Here is a 23,594-nt window from a genome sequence, read left to right as displayed (position 1 = left end):
CACAGACACATATCACAACTAATGCACCAACGTAAACAGTGATTAATCCTGCAATACGGATATAGCAGCCAGTAAAGTTGTAACATATCTTGGGGTCACCAAGTTAAATAAATAGAGCAATTGTCTGTTAACCATAAACAAGATCAAGTCATCATCTTAGAAGAAGAGAGGGAAAAAAAGGGGGAGGGGGCAGGGGAGTATAAAGCATTTTTCCTTTCAGCTGTAACTATTAGGAACCAAGTAGGTTTAAACGGTGACTTCTAATTCTAGGAAGGGTAAGGTGTTCCTATATAAGATTATGATGCTTAGATCACAGGCATGTTTCTCCATAGCTTTGATGTAATTAACAGTCTATTACACCTTGTCACTTTCTCGCTATCAGAAGTTTAGCAGATGTTAGGACTAGTAGATACTGTATAGCTTTAAGAGCCTGCACGATGTCTGTGCTAGGTTTAATTTGTCCATTAGACGCAGGGGATTGCATAAGTGCAGGGTTTTCACTCAAAAATAGCTAAGATCAGGGTAGAACCACCAAATAAAGAGGGGGGGGGGGGGCAGCATTCCAGGTTTTCCATAATTACTCCAGAAGAGCTGTGAATGTTCAGGGAAAAATTTAATTAATTTTGTAGGAACTAGATGCCATCGGGTCAGTTATTTATATAAAAAAAAGTTGATACATTGTTACACAATGAAGCGCTGATTTAGTTAATCATATGGCAGTAGACCATTGTTTCATACACCTGACTACGTTCCGTCTCCCATGTCTATATATTTAGCTGAGCCACTTACAAGGCATTTATAGTGAGCTGACAATTGTTTATATAGTTGGAGGCCTGCCTTACATCTAGATTCCCACAAAGTTAATGGGCAAAAGCCTTCAAAGATGAAGCCCCATTAGTGTTCTAAGGCGACTCAGTCTTGGAGTAAGAGTAGATAAGTAGCTCCCTACCCACAAACTTGCGCATCTGGGAGGCCATTAATCGATTCCCTGTTTGAATGATTTGCGGAGGAGTGTGGGCCTCTTAAAAATCTATGTCTGAGCTTGAGTCACAGAGTTTTGCAACCTTTGATTAAGGTATTGGAGACTATAAGCACGCAAAGAGCAGAAGTTAGAATATCTCGATTGCGTTGATGTACTCTGCTATTGACTTCAATGGAGAGAGAAAAGTGGGGGAAAAACACCCATACTCACGAGCTAACTTGAATCGCCATAAGGGATGTTAGTGAGTTACTTTGCAATGGGGCTGTGGTGGTTTATGGGGTCAATAGTGTAGTGGGTTACTTTCCAATCGGGTTGTGGTGGTTTAGGCGTTAATAGTGCAGTGGGTTACTTTGCGATGGGGTGTGTGGCGATTTAGGGGTTCATAGACTAGTTGAGTGCAACTCTTTCCTCCAAGCAAACCTTTATAGTTTGTGTAAATAACTTGAGCTGTAAATGAGATTGCGTTTTAGCGCTCGCATTTAATTTCAACTTGTATTACGAGCATAATACGAGCTCAACGCCGCCCATAGAAAATATTTTTATTTCATGCAAACTAAATCGCAGTAATTTAAACAGCACACCACTTGTAATATGGATTTGAGTGCAAAGAACACTGCGATCTCACAATCGTGTTTACGCTCCTTGAGCTACCGATAGCGCGAGGAGGGTTGCATGTTTAGCACTTTTTGAGTTTATTATAGTAGTAATTACTCCTCTCTTCCTTTACATACAACATATAATTTATTCTCTTTGTTTTTCCAAAAGAAACAAGCAACAACAAATGACAATGTCGGTGGTACCTGAAACAATACGCAGTGACACAGCACATAACATGCTGAACTAAACACTAATAGGTAGGTAGTCAAATTGTGTCTATTTCCTTTATTACCAATAGTGTCAGTCTCTCCTGACAGCTGGATACAGCGACACTCCAGTTCCTCAACGCGCTCCTTAAGCTCCACTCGCTCCTGCATCAGCTCTGTAAAGCGTCGCTGCAAATAAAGTGGTACATAGTCAGTGGGATATCGGTGAGCATAGACCAGAGGATACAGAAGGGATAGGCAGTGGGATAGGGGTGATGGCAGTGACGTGTGGGTTTGTAGTGACTGTGATGGCAGTGACGTTTGGGTTTGTAGTGACTGTGATGGCAGTGACGTTTGGGTTTGTAGTGACTGATGGCAGTGACGTGTGGGTTTGTAGTGACTGTGATGGCAGTGACGTGTGGGTTTGCAGTGACTGTGATGGCAGTGACGTGTGGGTTTGTAGTGACTGTGATGGCAGTGACGTGTGGGTTTGTAGTGACTGTGATGGCAGTGACGTGTGGGTTTGCAGTGACTGTGATGGCAGTGACGTGTGGGTTTGTAGTGACTGTGATGGCAGTGACGTTTGGGTTTGTAGTGACTGTGATGGCAGTGACGTGTGGGTTTGTAGTGACTGTGATGGCAGTGACGTGTGGGTTTGCAGTGACTGTGATGGCAGTGACGTGTGGGTTTGCAGTGACTGTGATGGCAGTGACGTGTGGGTTTGCAGTGACTGTGATGGCAGTGACGTGTGGGTTTGCAGTGACTGTGATGGCAGTGACGTGTGGGTTTGTAGTGACTGTGATGGCAGTGACGTTTGGGTTTGTAGTGACTGTGATGGCAGTGACGTTTGGGTTTGTAGTGACTGTGATGGCAGTGACGTGTGGGTTTGTAGTGACTGTGATGGCAGTGACGTGTGGGTTTGCAGTGACTGTGATGGCAGTGACGTGTGGGTTTGCAGTGACTGTGATGGCAGTGACGTTTGGGTTTGTAGTGACTGTGATGGCAGTGACGTTTGGGTTTGTAGTGACTGTGATGGCAGTGACGTTTGGGTTTGTAGTGACTGTGATGGCAGTGACGTTTGGGTTTGTAGTGACTGTGATGGCAGTGACGTGTGGGTTTGTAGTGACTGTGATGGCAGTGACGTTTGGGGTGTAGTGACTTGGATGGCAGTGACGTGTGGGTTTGTAGTGACTGTGATGGCAGTGACGTTTGGGTTGTAGTGACTGATGGCAGTGACGTTTGGGGTTGTAGTGACTGTGATGGCAGTGCCGTTTGGGGTGTAGTGACTGATGGCAGTGATTTGTGGGTTTGTAGTGACTGATGGCAGTGACGTTTGGGTTTGTAGTGACTGATGGCAGTGACGTTTGGGTTTGTAGTGACTGATGGCAGTGACGTTTGGGTTTGTAGTGACTGATGGCAGTGACGTTTGGGTTGTAGTGACTGTGATGGCAGTGACGTTTGGGTTTGTAGTGACTGTGATGGCAGTGACGTTTGGGTTTGTAGTGACTGTGATGGCAGTGACGTTTGGGTTTGTAGTGACTGTGATGGCAGTGACGTTTGGGTTTGTAGTGACTGTGATGGCAGTGACGTTTGGGTTGTAGTGACTGATGGCAGTGACGTTTGGGTTGTAGTGACTGTAATAGCAGCGCCACTGGGGTTGGCGTCACAAGTGATGACTCATGCTGGGATTAGAGTAATTCTGTAACAGACGTAAATAATGTTTCAGTCTAAGCTCTCTAATATGAAATGCAGTCACACAAGCTAAATGCCAAACACTGAGGGAAACAGTAGGAGAGGATATCATCATATTAAGCACACATCATGTTTATTATAAGTCTTACAGGCGTCTTATCAATTAACATTGTATATAGCAAACAAAATGCTGCATCACAGGGGAAAAAACATGAAATGTGTAGGGTTTATAAGACAGCACCGACCCACCTGCAGCTTCTCCATAGCACTCTGCAAAGCATCATACACCTCCCGCGGTACGTTGCCCTCACCAAGATCTGCAAATAAGACACGGCAACCCATGGGTTAATATATCTATATAAAAGCAACGTTTCATTAAAACCGGGAACTGACAACAGCTAATTACAGTGTTTGTTTCATTTCAGAACATGATATTGCAGTGAGAAATGAGAATTATTTGTATAAATAACATATTTCATAATTAACAGAGATTCGTTTGATTCCCAGAAATGAATCTATAAATTTGAATTTGGGATCCCTACAAAACTGGAAATTATAAGTGACTTGATTAGGTACATACATAGGTAAAACAAAACAAGGGCATTTCTTGCGACTCCATATGGTGCTATAAGGTAATGTGTAACCGCTACAGAAAAGAAAACGGCTGAATGGGATTGGCTGACACAGACACAGGTTCATGTACCGAAGCAGCATGTCTGTAAAATGGGGAAGATAAAAGCGCAAGATTAAAATCCTCCATTTTATAAAAGTTTAAGCTCCATGGCGGAGCAACAGTTTTAAACACAGGCTTAATCCTGGCCAAAGCCTGACAAAAAGCCTGAACGTCTGGAACTTCTGACAGACGTTTGTGTAAAAGGATAGACAGAGCTGAGATCTGTCCCTTTAAGGAACTAGCAGATAAACCCTTTTCTAAACCTTCTTGTAGAAAAGACAATATCCTAGGAATCCTAACCTTACTCCATGAGTAACTCTTGGATTCGCACCAATGCAAGTATTTACGCCATATTTTATGGTAAATTTTCCTGGTAACAGGTTTCCTAGCCTGTATTAAGGTATCAATCACTGTCTCCGAGAATCCACGCTTTGATAGAATCAAGCGTTCAATCTCCATGCAGTCAGCCTCAGAGAAATTAGATTTGGATGTTTGAAAGGACCCTGAACCAGAAGGTCCTGTCTCAGAGGCAGAGACCATGGTGGACAGGACGACATGTCCACTAGATCTGCATACCAGGTCCTGCGTGGCCACGCAGGCGCTATTAGAATCACCGATGCTCTCTCCTGTTTGATCCTGGCAATCAATCGAGGAAGCACCGGGAAGGGTGGAAACACATAAGCCATGTTGAAGACCCAAGGTGCTGTCAGAGCATCTATCAGAACCGCTCCCGGGTCCCTGGACCTGGATCCGTAACAAGGAAGCTTGGCGTTCTGGCGAGACGCCATGAGATCCAGATCTGGTTTGCCCCAACGCCGAAGCAGTTGGGCAAATACCTCCGGATGAAGTTCCCACTCCCCCGGATGAAAAAAGTCTGGCGACTTAGGAAATCCGCCTCCCAGTTCTCCACGCCTGGGATGTGGATCGCTGACAGGTGGCAAGAGTGAGACTCTGCCCAGCGAATTATCTTTGAGACTTCCATCATCGCTAGGGAACTCCTTGTCCCTCCCTGATGGTTGATGTAAGCCACAGTCGTGATGTTGTCCGACTGAAACCTGATGAACCTCAGAGTTGCTAACTGAGGCCAAGCCAGAAGGGCATTGAGAACTGCTCTTAATTCCAGAATGTTTATTGGAAGGAGTCTCTCCTCCTGAGTCCATGATCCCTGAGCCTTCAGGGAATTCCAGACAGTGCCCCAACCTAGCAGGCTGGCGTCTGTTGTTACAATCGTCCAATCTGGCCTGCTGAAGGGCATCCGCCTGGACAGATGTGGCCGAGAAAGCCACCATAGAAGAGAATCTCTGGTCTCTTGATCCAGATTCAGCATAGGGGACAAATCTGAGTAATCCCCATTCCACTGACTTAGCATGCACAATTGTAGTGGTCTGAGATGCAGGCGTGCAAAAGGTACTATGTCCATTGCCGCTACCATTAAGCCGATTACCTCCATGCATTGAGCCACTGACGGGTGTTGAATGGAATGAAGGACACGGCAAGCATTTAGAAGTTTTGTTAACCTGTCCTCTGTCAGGTAAATTTTCATTTCTACAGAATCTATAAGAGTCCCCAAGAAGGGAACTCTTGTGAGTGGAATTAGAGAACTCTTTTCTACGTTCACCTTCCACCCATGCGACCTTAGAAATGCCAGAACTAACTCTGTATGAGACTTGGCAGTCTGGAAACTTGACGCTTGTATCAGAATGTCGTCTAGGTACGGAGCTACCGAAATTCCTCGCGGTCTTAGTACCGCCAGAAGAGAGCCCAGAACCTTTGTAAAGATTCTTGGAGCCGTAGCCAACCCGAAGGGAAGAGCTACAAACTGGTAATGCCTGTTTAGGAAGGCAAACCTTAGGTACCGATAATGATCCTTGTGAATCGGTATGTGAAGGTAGGCATCCTTTAAATCCACTGTGGTCATGTACTGACCCTTTTGGATCATAGGTAAGATTGTCCGAATAGTTTCCATTTTGAACGATGGAACTCTTAGGAATTTGTTTAGGATTTTTAAGTCCAAGATTGGTCTGAAGGTTCCCTCTTTTTTTGGGAACCACAAACAGATTTGAGTAAAACCCTTGTCCGTGTTCCGACCGCGGAACTGGGTGGATCACTCCCATTAGTAAAAGGTCTTGTACACAGCGTAGAAACGCCTCTTTCTTTATCTGGTTTGCTGACAACCTTGAAAGATGAAATCTCCCTTTTGGAGGAGAAGCTTTGAAGTCCAGAAGATATCCCTGAGATATGATCTCTAACGCCCAGGGATCCTGAACATCTCTTGCCCAAGCCTGGGCGAAGAGAGAAAGTCTGCCCCCCACTAGATCCGTTTCCGGATCGGGGGCCCTCACTTCATGCTGTCTTAGGGGCAGCAGCAGGCTTTCTGGCCTGCTTGCCCTTGTTCCAGGACTGGTTAGGTTTCCAGCCCTGTCTGTAGCGAGCAACAGTTCCTTCCTGTTTTGGAGCGGAGGAAGTTGATGCTGCTCCTGCCTTGAAGTTACGAAAGGCACGAAAATTAGACTGTCTAGCCCTTGGTTTGGCTCTGTCTTGAGGCAGGGCATGGCCCTTACCTCCAGTAATGTCAGCGATAATTTCTTTCAAACCGGGCCCAAATAATGTCTGCCCTTTGAAAGGTATGTTAAGCAATTTAGATTTAGAAGTCACATCGGCTGACCAGGATTTAAGCCACAGCGCTCTGCGCGCTTGAATGGCGAATCCGGAGTTCTTAGCCGTAAGTTTAGTTAAGTGTACTACGGCATCAGAAATAAATGAATTAGCTAGCTTAAGGACTCTAAGCTTGTCTATAATCTCATCCAATGGAGCTGAGCTAATGGTCTCTTCCAGAGACTCAAACCAGAATGCCGCCGCAGCCGTGACAGGCGCAATGCATGCAAGGGGTTGTAATATAAAACCTTGTTGAACAAACATTTTCTTAAGGTAACCCTCTAACTTTTTATCCATTGGATCTGAAAAAGCACAGCTATCCTCCACCGGGATAGTGGTGCGCTTAGCCAGAGTAGAAACTGCTCCCTCCACCTTAGGGACCGTCTGCCATAAGTCCCGTGTGGTGGCATCTATTTGAAACATCTTTCTAAATATAGGAGGGGGTGAAAAAGGCACACCGGGTCTATCCCACTCCTTGTTAACAATTTCTGTAAGCCTTTTAGGTATAGGAAAAACGTCAGTACACGTCGGTACCGCAAAATATTTATCCAGCCTACATATTTTCTCTGGAATTGCAACCGTGTTACAATCATTCAGAGCCGCTAATACCTCCCCTAGTAATACACGGAGGTTCTCAAGCTTAAATTTAAAATTTTAAATGTCTGAGTCCAGTTTACTTGGATCAGATCCGTCACCCACAGAATGAAGCTCTCCGTCCTCATGTTCTGCAAATTGTGACGCAGTATCAGACATGGCTCTATTATTATCAGCGCACTCTGTTCTCACCCCAGAGTGGTCGCGTTTACCCTTAAATTCTGGCAATTTAGATAATACTTCAGTCATAACATTAGCCATGTCTTGCAAAGTGATTTGTATGGGCCGCCCTGATGTACTTGGGGCCACAATATCACGCACCTCCTGAGCGGGAGACGAAGGTACTGACACGTGAGGAGAGTTAGTCGGCATAACTTCCCCCTCGTTGTCTGGTGAAATTTTCTTTACATGTACAGATTGGCTTTTATTTAAAGTAGCATCAATGCAATTAGTACACAAATTTCTATTGGGCTCCACATTGGCCTTTAAACATATTGCACAAAGAGATTCCTCTGTGTCAGACATGTTTAAACAAACTAGCAATGAAACTAGCAAGCTTGGAAAATACTTTTCAAATAAATTTACAAGCAATATAAAAAACGTTACTTTAAGAAGCACAAAAAAACTGTCACAGTTGAAATAACAATGAACCAAATTAGTTATAGCAACCAAATTTTCACAGTAAATGCATTAAGTTAGCAAAGGATTGCACCCACCAGCAAATGGATGATTAACCCCTTAGTACCCAAAAACGGATAACAATTTAATATAAACGTTTTTATCACAGTCAAAAACACAGTCTCACAGGTCTGCTGTGAGTGATTACCTCCCTCAAAACTAGTTTTGGAGACCCCTGGGCTCTGTAGAGACGTCCTGGATCATGGAGGAAGAAATAGAAATTTTTACTGCGCAATAAAGCGCCAAAATAGGCCCCTCCCACTCACATTACAACAGTGGGGAAGCTCAGTAAACTGATTTTATTCATAGATAAACGACAGCCATGTGGAAAAATAATGCCCAAAAAGTTTTATCACCAAGTACCTCAGAGAAAAACGATTAACATGCCAGTAAACGTTTAAAAATAAAATTATGAAATGTTATTAATAAGCCTGCTGCTAGTCGCTTTCACTGCAGTGGAGGCTCAAATATAAGTTAAATGTATACAGTATTTTCTGAGTGAAGTTCCATTCCCCAGAAATACCTCAGTGTAAACATACATACATATCAGCCTGATACCAGTCGCTACTACTGCATTTAAGGCTGCACTTACATTACATCGGTATTAGCAGTATTTTCTCAGTCAATTCCATTCCTTAGAAAATAATATACTGCAACATACCTCCTTGCAGGTGAACCCTGCCTGCTGTCCCCTGTTCTGAAGTTACCTCACTCCTCAGAATGGCCGAGAACAGCAAATGGATCTTAGTTACGACCGCTAAGATCATACACAAACTCAGGTAGATTCTTCTTCTAATGCTGCCTGAGAAAAAACAACACACTCCGGTGCTGTTTAAAATAACAAACTTTTGATTGAAGAAATAAAAAACTAAGTTTAACAACCACAGTCCTCTCACACGTCCTATCTATTAGTTAGGTGCAAGAGAATGACTGGGTATGACGTAGAGGGGAGGAGCTATATAGCAGCTCTGCTTGGGTGATCCTCTTGCACTTCCTGTTAGGGAGGAGATATAATCCCATAAGTAATGGATGACCCGTGGACTGACTACACTTAACAGGAGTAATACTATCTTCCGTAGGAATAGTAGTATGTTTAGCAAGAGTAGGGGGGACCTTTTCCCAAAACTCCAATCTAACAGTTAGCAAATGATACAATTTTTTAAACCTTAAAAAATTAATAAAAGAAGTAACAGGCTTATTCAATTCCTTAGAAATCATATCAGAAATAGCATCAGGAACTGAAAAAACCTCTGAAATAACCACAGGAGGTTTATAAACAGAATTTAAACGTTTACTAGCTTTAAAATCAAGAGGACTAGTCTACTCAATATCCAATATAATCAACACTTCTTCAACAAAGAACGAATGTACTCCATTTTAAATAAATAAGTAGATTTGTCAGTGTCAATATCTGAGGAAGGATCTTCTGAATCAGATAGATCCTCATCAGAGGAGGATAATTCAGTATGTTGTTGGTCATTTGAAATTTCATCAACTTTATGAGAAGTTTAAAAAGACTTTTACATTTATTAGAAGGCGGGATGGCAGACAAAGCCTTCTGAATAGAATCACCAAAAAAATTCTTATAAATTCACAGGTATATCTAGTACATTAGATGTTAAAAGAACAGCAACAGGCAATGTACTATTACTGATGGACACATTCTCTGCATGTAAGTTTATCATGACAACTTATTACAAACCACAGCTGGAGATATAATCTCCACAAGATTACAACAAATGTACATAGCTTTGGTAGAACTGTTATCAGTCAGCAGGATTCCAACAGTGTTTTCTAAGACAGGATCAGATTGAGACATCTTGCAAAATGTAAGAAAAAACAACAACATATAAAGCAAAATTATCAATTTCCTTATATGGCAGTTTCAGGAATGGGAAAAACATGCAACAGCATAGCCCTCTGATAGAGAAAAAAGGCAAGAGGCATATAGGAATGGGGTTTAAATTATGAAAATATTTGTCGCCAAGAATGACCCACAAACAGAGAAAAATGTTTGGGGCTAACAACATCCGCAAATGACACACTCGCGTCATTGAAGACACAACCTTGTGAAAAGACTCAGTGTCGACAAAGACGCCAGAAATTACGAATTTGCGTCATCGAACGTAACTTTGCGCCAAAAATTATGCAATATAGTTTGCCATTTTGCGCCCTCGCGAGCCTAATTCTGCCCGCGAATTTAAAATGACAGTCAATTGCAAAAAGACTATACCCCAGGTAAGAAATACATTTTCCTTAAAAATGCATTTCCCAGATATGAAACTGACAGTCTGCAAAAGGAAATATACTGAAACCTGAATCATGGCAAATATAAGTACAATACATATATTTAGAACTTTATATAAATACATAAAGTGCCAAAACATAGCTGAGAGTGTCTCAAGTAAATGAAAACATACTTACCAAAAGACACCCATCCACATATAGCAGATAGCCAAACCAGTACTGAAACGGTTATCAGTAGAGGTAATGGAATATGAGAGTACAGTATATAGTCGATCTGAAAAGGGAGGTAGGAGATGAATCTCTACGACCGATAACAGAGAACCTATGAAATAGATCCCCCATGAGGAAAACCATTGCATTCAATAGGTGATACTCCCTTCACATCACTCTGACATTCACTGTACTCTGAGGAATCGGGTTTCAAAATGCTGAGAAGCGCATATCAACGTAGAAATCTTAGCACAAACTTACTTCACCACCTCCATAGGAGGCAAAGTTTGTAAAAACTGAATTGTGGGTGTGGTGAGGGGTGTATTTATAGGCATTTTGAGGTTTGGGAAACTTTGCCCCTCCTGGTAGGATTGTATATCCCATACGTCACTAGCTCATGGACTCTTGCAAATTACATGAAAGAAACCTAATTTATGCTTAGCTAATAAATTAATTTTGTTTATGGTAGTGAGAGTCTACAATCCATTACTCCTGTGAATTACTCTTCCCTATCACTAGGAGGAGGCAAAGTTTTCCAAACTCCAAAAACACCAAATTGGTAGAAACTAAGAAAAAATAGCTGCATTGCAAAGTTGGACAACTAAACCCTCATCCCTAAAAGGCCAAAAAATGGCAATCAATCTAATAGAATGTGCAGTAATCTGTAAAAGTTGAGGCTAACTTGCTTCCAAAAAAAAGCCTTACGGAATAGAAGTCTCAACCAAGAAGACAAAGACATGGTAGAAATGTAGTGCCATTTTCTGTAATCATACTAGAAGTTTGTCTGAACACTATAGTAGTATCAGTATAATACTTTGACGACTTAACAACAAATTCCTGTCTGAGACAGATGATACAACTCTAGAAAAAACAAAAAAATCTAATACTAAAAAAACAGCTTATCCTAAAAAAAATAAGATAAGGAAGATCAAATAAAAGAGCAGATAACTCTTTCTAGCAGAAAAAAAACAGGAAACTAAACCCAACGCATAGGCTCAAAAAGAGAAGTCTGCAAAACCCTCAAAACCAAAATAAGACTCCAAGAAGAAGAAAATTGGTTTAACTATAAATATAACTCTAGCCAAAGCTAGTACAAAGCTATGAATATCTGAAAGAACTGAAACATGACCATTCAAAAAGAACTGGCACAAAAACCCTTAGAATTCTTACAAGAATGCCAGGAAAAAACCCATGATCTTTACATCAAAAAATAAAGGTCCTCTAAATCATATAATAAAACATCCTAAATAAACAGGCTCACAAACCTGTATCATTAACAAAATCAGAAAACCCTCTCTGCTTTAAGAACTATACGTTCAATCTCCATGCCATCAGGCTCATAGATTTGAGACCTGTATAAAAAAAGCCAGACCTTGAGACCAAAAAACTGAACTAGATTTGTATCCCAAAAACTATGATACCAAACTGAAGCAAATAGAATCAGAGACACTCCCTCTAGACCAGGGGTGGGCTACTATCGGCCGTCCAGATTTTATAGACTACATCTCCCATGATGCTTTGCCAGCATTATGGGAGATGTAGTCCATAACATCTGGAGGGCCGAAAATTGCCCGTCCCTGCTTTAGACTGATTAGGCAACCTCTCTAGAAGATGAGCCAGCAGTGTGAAAAAAACATAATTAGTCAAAATGACCAAGAAACTACCTAAGCATCTAAAAACAGTGTACATGGAAAGTCAGAGAAAGAAACAAAAGACCATCAGATCTATCTCTGGGAGACCCCAAAGATCCACTATGATGGAAGATATCCAGATGAAGAGGCCACTCTCATGGATGCAAAGACTAACAATTGAGAAAAAATGTTTACCAGTTCTTCACTTTAGGAATATGAAAAGCAGAAAAAAACAACAATTGACTACTGCACAGAGTTTAAAAATATATTAAAAAGGAAACCTCGCCCCTGAACAAAAAAAAAGTGCACTCTTCGAGACCCCATGGCCCCCATCCTAAAAGACTTGCATCTGTAAGAATACAGATCCAGTAGGATGAACTAAAGAAGCCCCTTACGAAATAAGCTGATGATACAGCTATCAAGATAGAGACTGGCTCAATCTAAAATCTAGATGAATCCTTGAAATAGAGTAAGACCCCTGCATCACTACCTAAGCATACAAAGGCTTCATGAGAAAGTGAGCCAACCGATTAGCATTCAAAGCCACCAACATGAAACCCAACACCTCCATGCAAAGAGCAACTGAAGGAAAAGGAAAAAAAAGGGTTTAGACAGACACTGGTTCATACGCCTTAAAACTGTCAAGAAAAGATTCATCAATCTAAGTTTCAGAAACCAGCAAACTCTTTGGGAAAAAAAATATTTTTCCAACCATGATGCTGAAAACAAACTGTTAAATGAGAGAGAATCTGCAAAATAAAAAGATGGAGTTTAAACCAAAATAAGAAAACCCTAAAATACCCTGAGTTCTGATAGCAGACAAAAGGGTACCCAAGATCTAGGAAAATATTCTGGGGGCTGAACCCAGACCAAATGATAGAGCAGACCAAATGATAGAGAAACAAACTAAAAATGCTAGACCAGAAACAATACTTGCAGCAATTTGCCACTGTAATCCCTGATGAATGTACATCTTCTTTAAGTAAGCTTTAAAGGACCAGTCAACACCGTAGATTTGCATAATCAACAAATGCAAGATAACAAGACAATGCAATAGTACTTAAGTTTGCACTTCAAATGAGAAGTAGATTTTTTTCTGACAATTTAAAAAGTTATGTTTTTTCCCACTCCCCCTGTACCATGTGACAGCCATCAGCCAATCACCAATGCATACACATACCATGTGACAGCCATCAGCCATTCACAATTGCATACACACTTATTCTTGCACATGCTCAGTAGGAGCTGGTAACTCAAAAAGTTTAAATATGAAAAGACTGTGCACATTTAGTTAATAGAAGTAAATTGGAAAGTTGTTTAAATTTGCATTCTCTATCTGAATAATGAAAGTTTCATTTTTATTGAGTGTCCCTTTAAGCTTCTTATCCATGGGATCCTTGAAAGAACAGCTATCCTCTATAGGAATAGTAGTTCTTTTGGCTAGAGTATCCTTCCACCTTAGGCACAGTGCGCCACGAATCACAAATTGAGTCAGCAACAGGAAACATCTTTTGAAAATAGGAGAAGGGGAAAAATTAATCCCTGCCTTATCCCATTCCTGAGCTATAATCTCCAACTGGAAATACTTGCACGGAAGAAGGAACATCAAAATATCTATTGAGTTTATTAGATTTTTTTTATGGTTGCCAGCGACAGAAGAGTCGGAGTCGTTCAAAATAGACAGGACCTCCTTTAGAAGTAAACGGAGGTGTTCAAGTATAAATCTAAAATTAGCTTCTTCGGAGTCTGCAGAACTTTCCCCCATCATGTCAAAGATCTCACCTTCAGAGGCTACTGAGGTATCTTCCTCATCAGACTCCTGGGAAAGGTTGACCAGCACATATTTAGCTTGGTCAGAAACCTTACTAGCAGACTTTTTTTTGGATTTCCTCTTAGGGAAGTAGGGAAAGCAGATAAAGCTGCAGACACTGCAGAAGTTATCTGTGCAGCAAAATCTCCTGGCAAATAAACACCCCCTGGAGGATGAGAAAAACGGCAAGGCACTGTATGTGAAACCGTTAAAGGGACATAAAACCCAATTTTTTTCTTTCATGATTTAGATAGAATATAACATTTAAAACTACTTTCTAATTTACTTCTATTATCAAATTTTCTGTTTTCTTGTTATCCTTTGTTGAAAAGCAGAAATGTAAGCTCAAAAGTGTGCATGTGTCTGCAGCACTATATAGCAGCAGTTTTGCAACAGTGTTATACATTACCAGGAGCACTAGATGGCAGCACTATTTCCTGTCATGTTGGGCTTCAGGCATGTGCACGCTACCTACATAGGTATCTCTTCAACAAAGAATAACATGAGAATGAAATAAATTTGATAATAGAAGTAAATCAGAAACTTTTTAAAAATGGTATTCTCTATCTAAATCATGAAAAAAAATTGGGTTTAATGTCCCTTTAAGGCTTGGGACGTCTGAGGAGAAAGCTGAGGCATATCCTTAACAGAATTATCCTGGGAGACATGTGGCTCAGAAGGGAGTAACTTGTCTTTAAATTTTAAAGTTTTAGAAAGACATGAGGGACAAAATTGCATAGGTAGGAAAATTTGAGCCTCTAAGTAATAGTAAGCATTTGTCCATAGAAATAGAAGCATCCTGTTCTGTGTCCAACTGAACAGATCCCACTAATAATCAAAATGAGAAAACAATTTGAAGAAAAAAAAAAAAACACTAAAACCGGCAGGTCACAGTGAGGAAATGTTTTTTAGAATCTGCAGAGGAAATCCTCAGAGCGATTATCTCTAAAACACTTACTACAGATCAAAATAACATAATTTATGCTTACCTGATAAATTCCTTTCTTCTGTTGTGTGATCAGTCCACGGGTCATCATTATTTCTGGGATATTATCTGCTCCCCTACAGGAAGTGCAAGAGGATTCACCCAGCAGAGTTGCTATATAGCTCCTCCCCTCTACGTCACCTCCAGTCATTCGACCAAAGACCAACGAGAAAGGAGAAGCCAAGGGTGTAGTGGTGACTGAATTATAATTTAAAAAATATTTACCTGCCTTAAAAAACAGGGCGGGCCGTGGACTGATCACACAACAGAAGAAAGGAATTTATCAGGTAAGCATAAATTATGTTTTCTTCTGTTATGTGTGATCAGTCCACGGGTCATCATTACTTCTGGGATACCAATACCAAAGCAAAAGTACACGGATGACGGGAGGGATAGGCAGGCTCATTATACAGAAGGAACCACTGCCTGAAGAACCTTTCTCCCAAAAATAGACTCCGAAGAAGCAAAAGTGTCAAATTTGTAAAATTTGGAAAAAGTATGAAGCGAAGACCAAGTTGCAGCCTTGCAAATCTGTTCAACAGAGGCCTCATTCTTAAAGGCCCAAGTGGAAGCCACAGCTCTAGTGGAATGAGCTGTAATTCTTTCAGGAGGCTGCTGTCCAGCAGTCTCATAGGCTAAACGTATTATGCTACGAAGCCAAAAAGAGAGAGAGGTAGCAGAAGCTTTTTGACCTCTCCTCTGTCCAGAATAAACGACAAACAGGGAAGAAGTTTGGCGAAAATCTTTAGTTGCCTGCAAGTAGAACTTGAGGGCACGAACTACATCCAGATTGTGTAGAAGACGTTCCTTCTTTGAAGAAGGATTTGGACACAAGGATGGAACAACAATCTCTTGATTGATATTCCTGTTAGAAACAACCTTAGGTAAGAACCCAGGTTTAGTACGCAGAACTACCTTGTCTGAGTGAAAGATCAGATAAGGAGAATCACAATGTAGGGCTGATAACTCAGAGACTCTTCGAGCCGAGGAAATAGCCATTAAAAATAGAACTTTCCAAGATAACAATTTTATATCAATGGAATGAAGGGGTTCAAACGGAACACCCTGTAAAACGTTAAGAACTAAGTTTAAACTCCATGGCGGAGCAACAGTTTTAAACACAGGCTTGATCCTAGCTAAAGCCTGACAAAAGGCCTGGATGTCTGAATTTTCTGACAGACGCCTGTGTAACAAGATGGACAGAGCTGAGATCTGTCCCTTTAATGAGCTAGCCGATAAACCCTTTTCTAAACCTTCTTGTAGAAAAGACAATATCCTAGGAATCCTAACCTTACTCCAGGAGTAATCTTTGGATTCACACCAGTATAGGTATTTACGCCATATTTTATGGTAAATCTTTCTGGTAACAGGCTTCCTAGCCTGTATCAGGGTATCAATAACCGACTCAGAAAAACCACGTTTTGATAAAATCAAGCGTTCAATTTCCAAGCAGTCAGCTTCAGAGAAGTTAGACTTTGATGTTTGAATGGACCCTGAATCAGAAGGTCCTGTCTTAGAGGTAGAGACCAAGGCGGACAGGATGACATGTCCACTAGATCTGCATACCAGGTCCTGCGCGGCCATGCAGGCGCTATTAGAATCACTGATGCTCTCTCCTGTTTGATTTTGGCAATCAATCGAGGAAGCAGCGGGAAGGGTGGAAACACATAAGCCATCCTGAAGTTCCAAGGTGCTGACAAAGCATCTATCAGAACCGCTCCCGGATCCCTGGATCTGGATCCGTAGCGAGGAAGTTTGGCGTTCTGGCGAGACGCCATGAGATCTATCTCTGGTTTGCCCCAACGTCGAAGTATTTGGGCAAAGACCTCCGGATGAAGTTCCCACTCCCCCGGATGAAGAGTCTGGCGACTCAAGAAATCCGCCTCCCAGTTCTCCACTCCCGGGATGTGGATTGCTGACAGGTGGCAAGAGTGAGACTCTGCCCAGTGAATTATCTTTGATACTTCTATCATTGCTAGGGAGCTTCTTGTCCCTCCCTGATGGTTGATGTAAGCTACAGTCGTGATGTTGTCCGACTGAAACCTGATGAACCCCCGAGTCTTTAACTGGGGCCAAGCTAGAAGGGCATTGAGAACTGCTCTCAATTCCAGAATGTTTATTGGCAGGAGACTTTCCTCCTGACTCCATTGTCCCTGAGCCTTCAGAGAATTCCAGACAGCGCCCCAACCTAGAAGGCTGGCGTCTGTTGTTACGATTGTCCAGTCCGGCCTGCTGAACGGCATCCCCCTGGACAGATGTGGCCGAGAAAGCCACCATAGAAGAGAGTTTCTGGTCTCTTGATCCAGATTCAGAGTGGGGGACAAATCTGAGTAATCCCCATTCCACTGACTCAGCATGCACAATTGCAGCGGTCTGAGATGTAGGCGTGCAAAGGGTACTATGTCCATTGCTGCTACCATTAAGCCGATCACCTCCATGCATTGAGCTACTGACGGGAGTTGAATGGAATGAAGGACACGGCATACATTTAGAAGCTTTGTTAATCTGTCTTCTGTCAGATAAATCTTCATTTCTACAGAATCTATAAGAGTCCCCAAGAATGGAACTCTTGTGAGAGGCAAGAGAGAACTCTTCTTTTCGTTCACTTTCCATCCATGCGACCTTAGAAATGCCAGAACTAACTCTGTATGAGACTTGGCAGTTTGAAAGCTTGAAGCTTGTATCAGAATGTCGTCTAGGTACGGAGCTACCGAAATTCCTCGCGGTCTCAGAACCGCTAGAAGGGCACCCAGAACCTTTGTGAAGATTCTTGGAGCCGTAGCCAATCCGAATGGAAGGGCTACAAACTGGTAATGCCTGTCTAAAAAGGCAAACCTTAGATACCGGTAATGATCTTTGTGAATCGGGATGTGAAGGTAAGCATCCTTTAAATCCACTGTGGTCATGTATTGACCCTTTTGGATCATGGGTAAGATTGTCCGAATAGTTTCCATTTTGAACGATGGAACTCTTAGGAATTTGTTTAGGATCTTTAAATCCAAGATTGGCCTGAAAGTTCCCTCTTTTTTGGGAACCACAAACAGGTTTGAGTAAAACCCTTGTCCTTGTTCCGACCGCGGAACCGGATGGATCACTCCCATTAATAATAGATCTTGTACACAGCGTAGAAACGCGTCTTTCTTTATTTGGTTTGTTGACAACCTTGACAGATGAAATCTCCCTCTTGGGGGAGATAATTTGAAGTCTAGAAGGTATCCCTGAGATATGATCTCTAGCGCCCAGGGATCCTGGACATCTCTTGCCCAAGCCTGGGCGAAGAGAGAGAGTCTGCCCCCCACTAGATCCGGTCCCGGATCGGGGGCCCTCGGTTCATGCTGTCTTAGGGGCAGCAGCAGGTTTTCTGGCCTGCTTGCCCTTATTCCAGGACTGGTTAGGTTTCCAGCCTTGTCTGTAACGAGCAACAGCTCCTTCCTGTTTTGGTGCAGTGGAAGTTGATGCTGCACCTGCTTTGAAATTCCGAAAGGGACGAAAATTAGACTGTCTAGCCTTAGCTTTGGCTTTGTCTTGAGGTAGAGCGTGGCCCTTACCTCCTGTAATGTCAGCGATAATTTCTTTCAAACCGGGCCCAAATAAAGTTTGCCCCTTGAAAGGTATATTAAGTAATTTGGACTTAGAAGTTACATCAGCCGACCAGGATTTTAGCCACAGCGCCCTACGTGCCTGAATGGTGAATCCTGAATTCTTAGCCGTAAGTTTGGTTAAATGTACTACGGCCTCCGAAATGAATGAATTAGCTAGTTTAAGGACTCTAAGCCTGTCCGTAATGTCGTCCAGCGTAGCGGAACTAAGGTTCTCTTCCAGAGACTCAATCCAAAATGCTGCCGCAGCCGTAATCGGCGCGATGCATGCAAGGGGTTGCAATATAAAACCTTGTTGAACAAACATTTTCTTAAGGTAACCCTCTAATTTTTTATCCATAGGATCTGAAAAAGCACAGCTATCCTCCACCGGGATAGTGGTGCGCTTAGCTAAAGTAGAAACTGCTCCCTCCACCTTAGGGACCGTTTGCCATAAGTCCCGTGTGGTGGCGTCTATTGGAAACATCTTTCTAAATATTGGAGGGGGTGAGAACGGCACACCGGGTCTATCCCACTCCTTAGTAACAATTTCAGTTAATCTCTTAGGTATAGGAAAAACGTCAGTACTCGCCGGTACCGCAAAGTATTTATCCAACCTACACATTTTCTCTGGTATTGCAACAGTGTTACAATCGTTAAGAGCCGCTAAGACCTCCCCTAGTAATACACGGAGGTTTTCCAATTTAAATTTAAAATTTGAAATATCTGAATCCAATCTGCTTGGATCAGAACCGTCACCTACAGAATGAAGCTCTCCGTCCTCATGCTCTGCAAGCTGTGACGCAGTATCAGACATGGCCCTAGAATTATCAGCGCACTCTGTTCTCACCCCAGAGTGATCACGCTTGCCTCTTAGTTCTGGTAACTTAGCCAAAACTTCAGTCATAACAGTAGCCATATCTTGTAATGTTATTTGTAATGGCTGCCCAGATGTACCAGGCGCCATAATATCACGCACCTCCCGGGCGGGAGACGCAGGTACTGACACGTGAGGCGAGTTAGACGGCATAACTCTCCCCTCGCTGTTTGGTGAAATTTGTTCAATTTGTACAGATTGGCTTTTATTTAAAGTAGCATCAATACAGTTAGTACATAAATTTCTATTGGGCTCCACCTTGGCATTGGAACAAATGACACAGGTATCTTCCTCTGAATCAGACATGTTTAACACACTAGCAATAAACATGCAACTTGGTTACAATCTTATTTAACAAAAAACGTACTGTGCCTCAAAGAAGCACTAAACGATTAAATGACAGTTGAAATAATGAACTGAAAAAAACAGTTATAGCATCACTCTTTAAAAACAACACAACTTGTTAGCAAAGGTTTGTTACCATTAGTAAAGTAACACTAATTAAATTTTAAACATAAAAATCACAGAGCAACGTTTTAAAACACAGTCACTACATAAGTCTCACAGCTCTGCTGAGAGAATCTACCTCCCTTCAAAGAAGTTTGAAGACCCCGAGTTCTGTTAGAGATGAACCGGATCATGCAGAAAATACAAGAGTAACTGACTGGAAATTTTTGATGCGTAGCAAAGAGCGCCAAAAACGGCCCCTCCCCCCACACACAGCAGTGAGAGAGAAACGAAACTGTCATAATCAAAACAAGCAAACTGCCAAGTGGAAAAATAATGCCCAAATATTTATTCACTCAGTACCTCAGAAATGCAAACGATTCTACATTCCAGCAAAAACGTTTAACATGGATTAAATACCTATTAAAAGGTTTAATGTACTTTTACAGAGTAATTCCGGTGAAATACCATCCCCAGAATACTGAAGTGTAGAGTATACATACATGTCATTATAACGGTATGGCAGGATTTTCTCATCAATTCCATTCAGAAAATAAAAACTGCTACATACCTCAATGCAGATTCAACTGCCCGCTGTCCCCTGATCTGAAGCTTTTACCTCCCTCAGATGGCCGAGAAACAGCAATATGATCTTAACTACTCCGGTTAAAATCATAAGAAAAACTCTGGTAGATTCTTCTTCAAACTCTGCCAGAGAAGTAATAACACGCTCCGGTGCTATTGTAAAATAACAAACTTTTGATTGAAGTTATAAAAACTAAGTATAATCACCATAGTCCTCTCACACCTCCTATCTAGTCTTTGGGTGCAAGAGAATGACTGGAAGTGACGTAGAGGGGAGGAGCTATATAGCAACTCTGCTGGGTGAATCCTCTTGCACTTCCTGTAGGGGAGCAGATAATATCCCAGAAGTAATGATGACCCGTGGACTGATCACACATAACAGAAGAAACAGGCACCACTAACCCTCAGTCTATCTGAGGTGTCCTACCGTAACCGGACCTGCCACTAGATCATTTAATGAGGACACCCCAGCTGGTGTCGGAAAATCCTGCATCCAAGACGATCCGATAGTCAAGCGCACAGTGGTCAGAGAAATTTTCACAGACGGACAAAAACTCCTCTCAGCGTAGTAGCCGGAAGAGCGGAGAGTCATGTGATCGGCAGAGAAGAAAAGAAACTGTGCCACAGTAAAAAGTGCGCTTATCTTAAACGCTCAAAATTAATAAAGCCCTATTCTCCAGCTCCCGCACATGAAATCTGAGCAGATAAAAAAGGAGGGAAATCTAAACCTCCTTATAAACCCTTCAGCCACTCATGAGAAATACTAATTCTCAAAACAGGGGAAAATAATTAATCCCTAAGTCTCCTTCATAAATTAGTTCCTCTACTACATACAAATATGCCGGCAGACTGCCCATTATTTGTACCCTGAATAAAAGGATAAACTAAGTCCCAAATTATCCAGAGGATTTAACCCCTTTAAGTGCAAACCTTCAGTACCTAGAAGGCAAAAGCACTTACCTGAGGATCCTGCTGCCGGGCAGAGAAACAGCTACAAGGGTGTGATAGATACTCCACTCTCTATCATGGACCTGTAGACAAAGAAAGAACAGAGTAACTAACTCTGGCTTTTTGCAAAGGGGTAGCAGGTGCGTTAGAAGTAAAGCAAGGACCACCTCGCCGCTTTATAACTGCTAAAGGCCACCATTACTCTTACTAAAGAGATTGACATGGGCTGAGCCAGACCCCAATCCTTGCTTGCAGGGAAAAGTACCAATTAAAAGGATTAATCTTCTCAGACACTCATCTTCGCCGTCCTCCTGTCACAGAGGCAAAGAATGACTGGGGGTTATACGTAAGGGAAGTGACACTTAACAGCTCTGCTGGGGTGCTCTTTGCCTCCTCCTGCTGGCCAGGAGTTGAATATCCCACTAGTAATTGGAATGACGTTGTGGACTCTCCATGCCATAGAAAAGAAAATAATACATTTATTGCATAAATTAACCCGAGATTAAAACCTCAGCTTATAAACAATATAAACCATTAACACTAAAGAAAAACATTCAAAGGACCCAGCTTCTAAAGTAGATTTAGGGACAGTGTCAGAAGGCTCCATAACTGTAAAGCACCTTATACAGAAGTTAAGTGCAGAAAAATACATGCATACAGCTAAACGGTCATATCCCCATTACAAAATATTTTTTAAGAAAACGCTCACCCCTTCTAGAAAGAACTCTTTATACATTTTTATAAATATTTATAAATTTAAATATTATCAAAGCAGAGAGGGGTACAAAATTGTGCCAAAATGTGGTTGTCATGGTGATCACATACAACACCAACTGTTACCAAGGGAAACCCAACAAAAAAACAAAAACATAAAACTGTTGAAATGCTCAGAACATCCATACCTAAGCAAAATGCATAAGTTAAGGAAATAGTAAACAAGCATATTACAACAATAAATTGTGAAACCTTTAGTGAAGTATTGCAACGTACATACAACACCCTTATACATCTGCAAAAGTGTTGGATTATTATGCTAATATATACGTTTATTGTGTATCATAGTCCTTGTATAGGCACAGAATTACACCTGAACTGATAATCATGAAACATAGGATAATATGGTATAGGGCTATTGCTAGTTACGTTACTGTGCAAACTGTAAGATGTATAAACTATCCAAATATAGTTATCATAGTGTGTGAGTAACCCTAATACAGTACATAAATCCTATAACTGATTGTCTACTTAAAAATAGTCTGCATATCTCATATATGTATTTTTGTGGGCATTCAACATATCCCTATTGTAGAGATCTGCCCTGTACAGATCGTAACTTGAGGGGCGGGACACGATGACGTAGAGGATGACACTCGCCCACACTCACGTGACCAGAATCAACACAGGGAGCGATGCAGTGCAGGGCTTGTATACGGGTGATACGTACAGGAATTCAAGTAGGTAACTTCACCATGTCCTTATATTTGGATAGTTTATACATCTTACACTTTGCACAGTAACGTAACTAGCAATAGCCCTCATACCATATTAGCCTATGTTTCATGATTATCAGCTCAGGTGTAATTCTGTGCCTATACAAGGACTATGATACACAATAAACGTATATATTAGCATGTGACAGACCCCTCTGTCAGTACTGGAAGGGTTAACTTTGTTTAGCTTTGAGAAGCTATTTTCTAAAGACAGGTTTCCTGGCAGCATCTATTGTGTACTGTAATTAGGTTTATGTGATAAGCATTCACATTGTTTAATCACATCTAGAGTCAGACTGCTAGGTGATAAGAAGGACTCCATTGTTTTCTTGTGTTTAAATTGTTTATCTGCTTAAGTAATGTAATTCTATTGTATCATGCAAAAGGGCGTCTTCCCTCTATGTACAATACTTCCAACCCCCATCTGGTCTCAAACCTGCATAAATACTGGGCATATAGCCCTCAATAAAGGACATTCTGTTTTTACCTTCAATATGGAGCTTGGTCTCATGTTTGAGGGGAATTAGCTGGGTTGTGTGTTGCTGATCCCACATTCAGGACATCTTTCATCTGGTATTAACCCTTGGTATCCGGGTTATATCTTTACATAGCATAATAATCCAACACTTTTGTAGATGTATAAGGGTGTTGTATGTACGTTGCAATACTTCACTAAAGGGTTCACAATTTATTGTTGCAATATGCTTGT

The 23,594-nt window shown here is 41.6% G+C and overlaps 1 protein-coding gene across 1 annotated transcript in view; it reads right to left on the bottom strand.

The window, feature by feature from the left end:
• The window catches only part of GOLGA2 (golgin A2), a 290,650-nt gene that overhangs the window by 61,065 nt on the left and 205,991 nt on the right, over positions 1-23,594 (bottom strand). The window contains exons 23-24 of the mRNA XM_053695478.1: positions 3,727-3,794; positions 1,872-1,974 (exon numbers count right to left, since the gene is read on the bottom strand). Of these exons, the coding sequence (XP_053551453.1) occupies positions 1,872-1,974; positions 3,727-3,794 (171 nt within the window). The remainder of the gene's footprint in view (positions 1-1,871; positions 1,975-3,726; positions 3,795-23,594) is intronic.

This window comes from Bombina bombina, chromosome 12 (genome assembly GCF_027579735.1).
Source record: "Bombina bombina isolate aBomBom1 chromosome 12, aBomBom1.pri, whole genome shotgun sequence".
Lineage (NCBI taxonomy): Eukaryota > Metazoa > Chordata > Amphibia > Anura > Bombinatoridae > Bombina > Bombina bombina.
The sequence above is the reverse complement of the archived record's forward strand: the minus strand, read 5'-3'. Positions and strand labels throughout refer to the sequence as shown.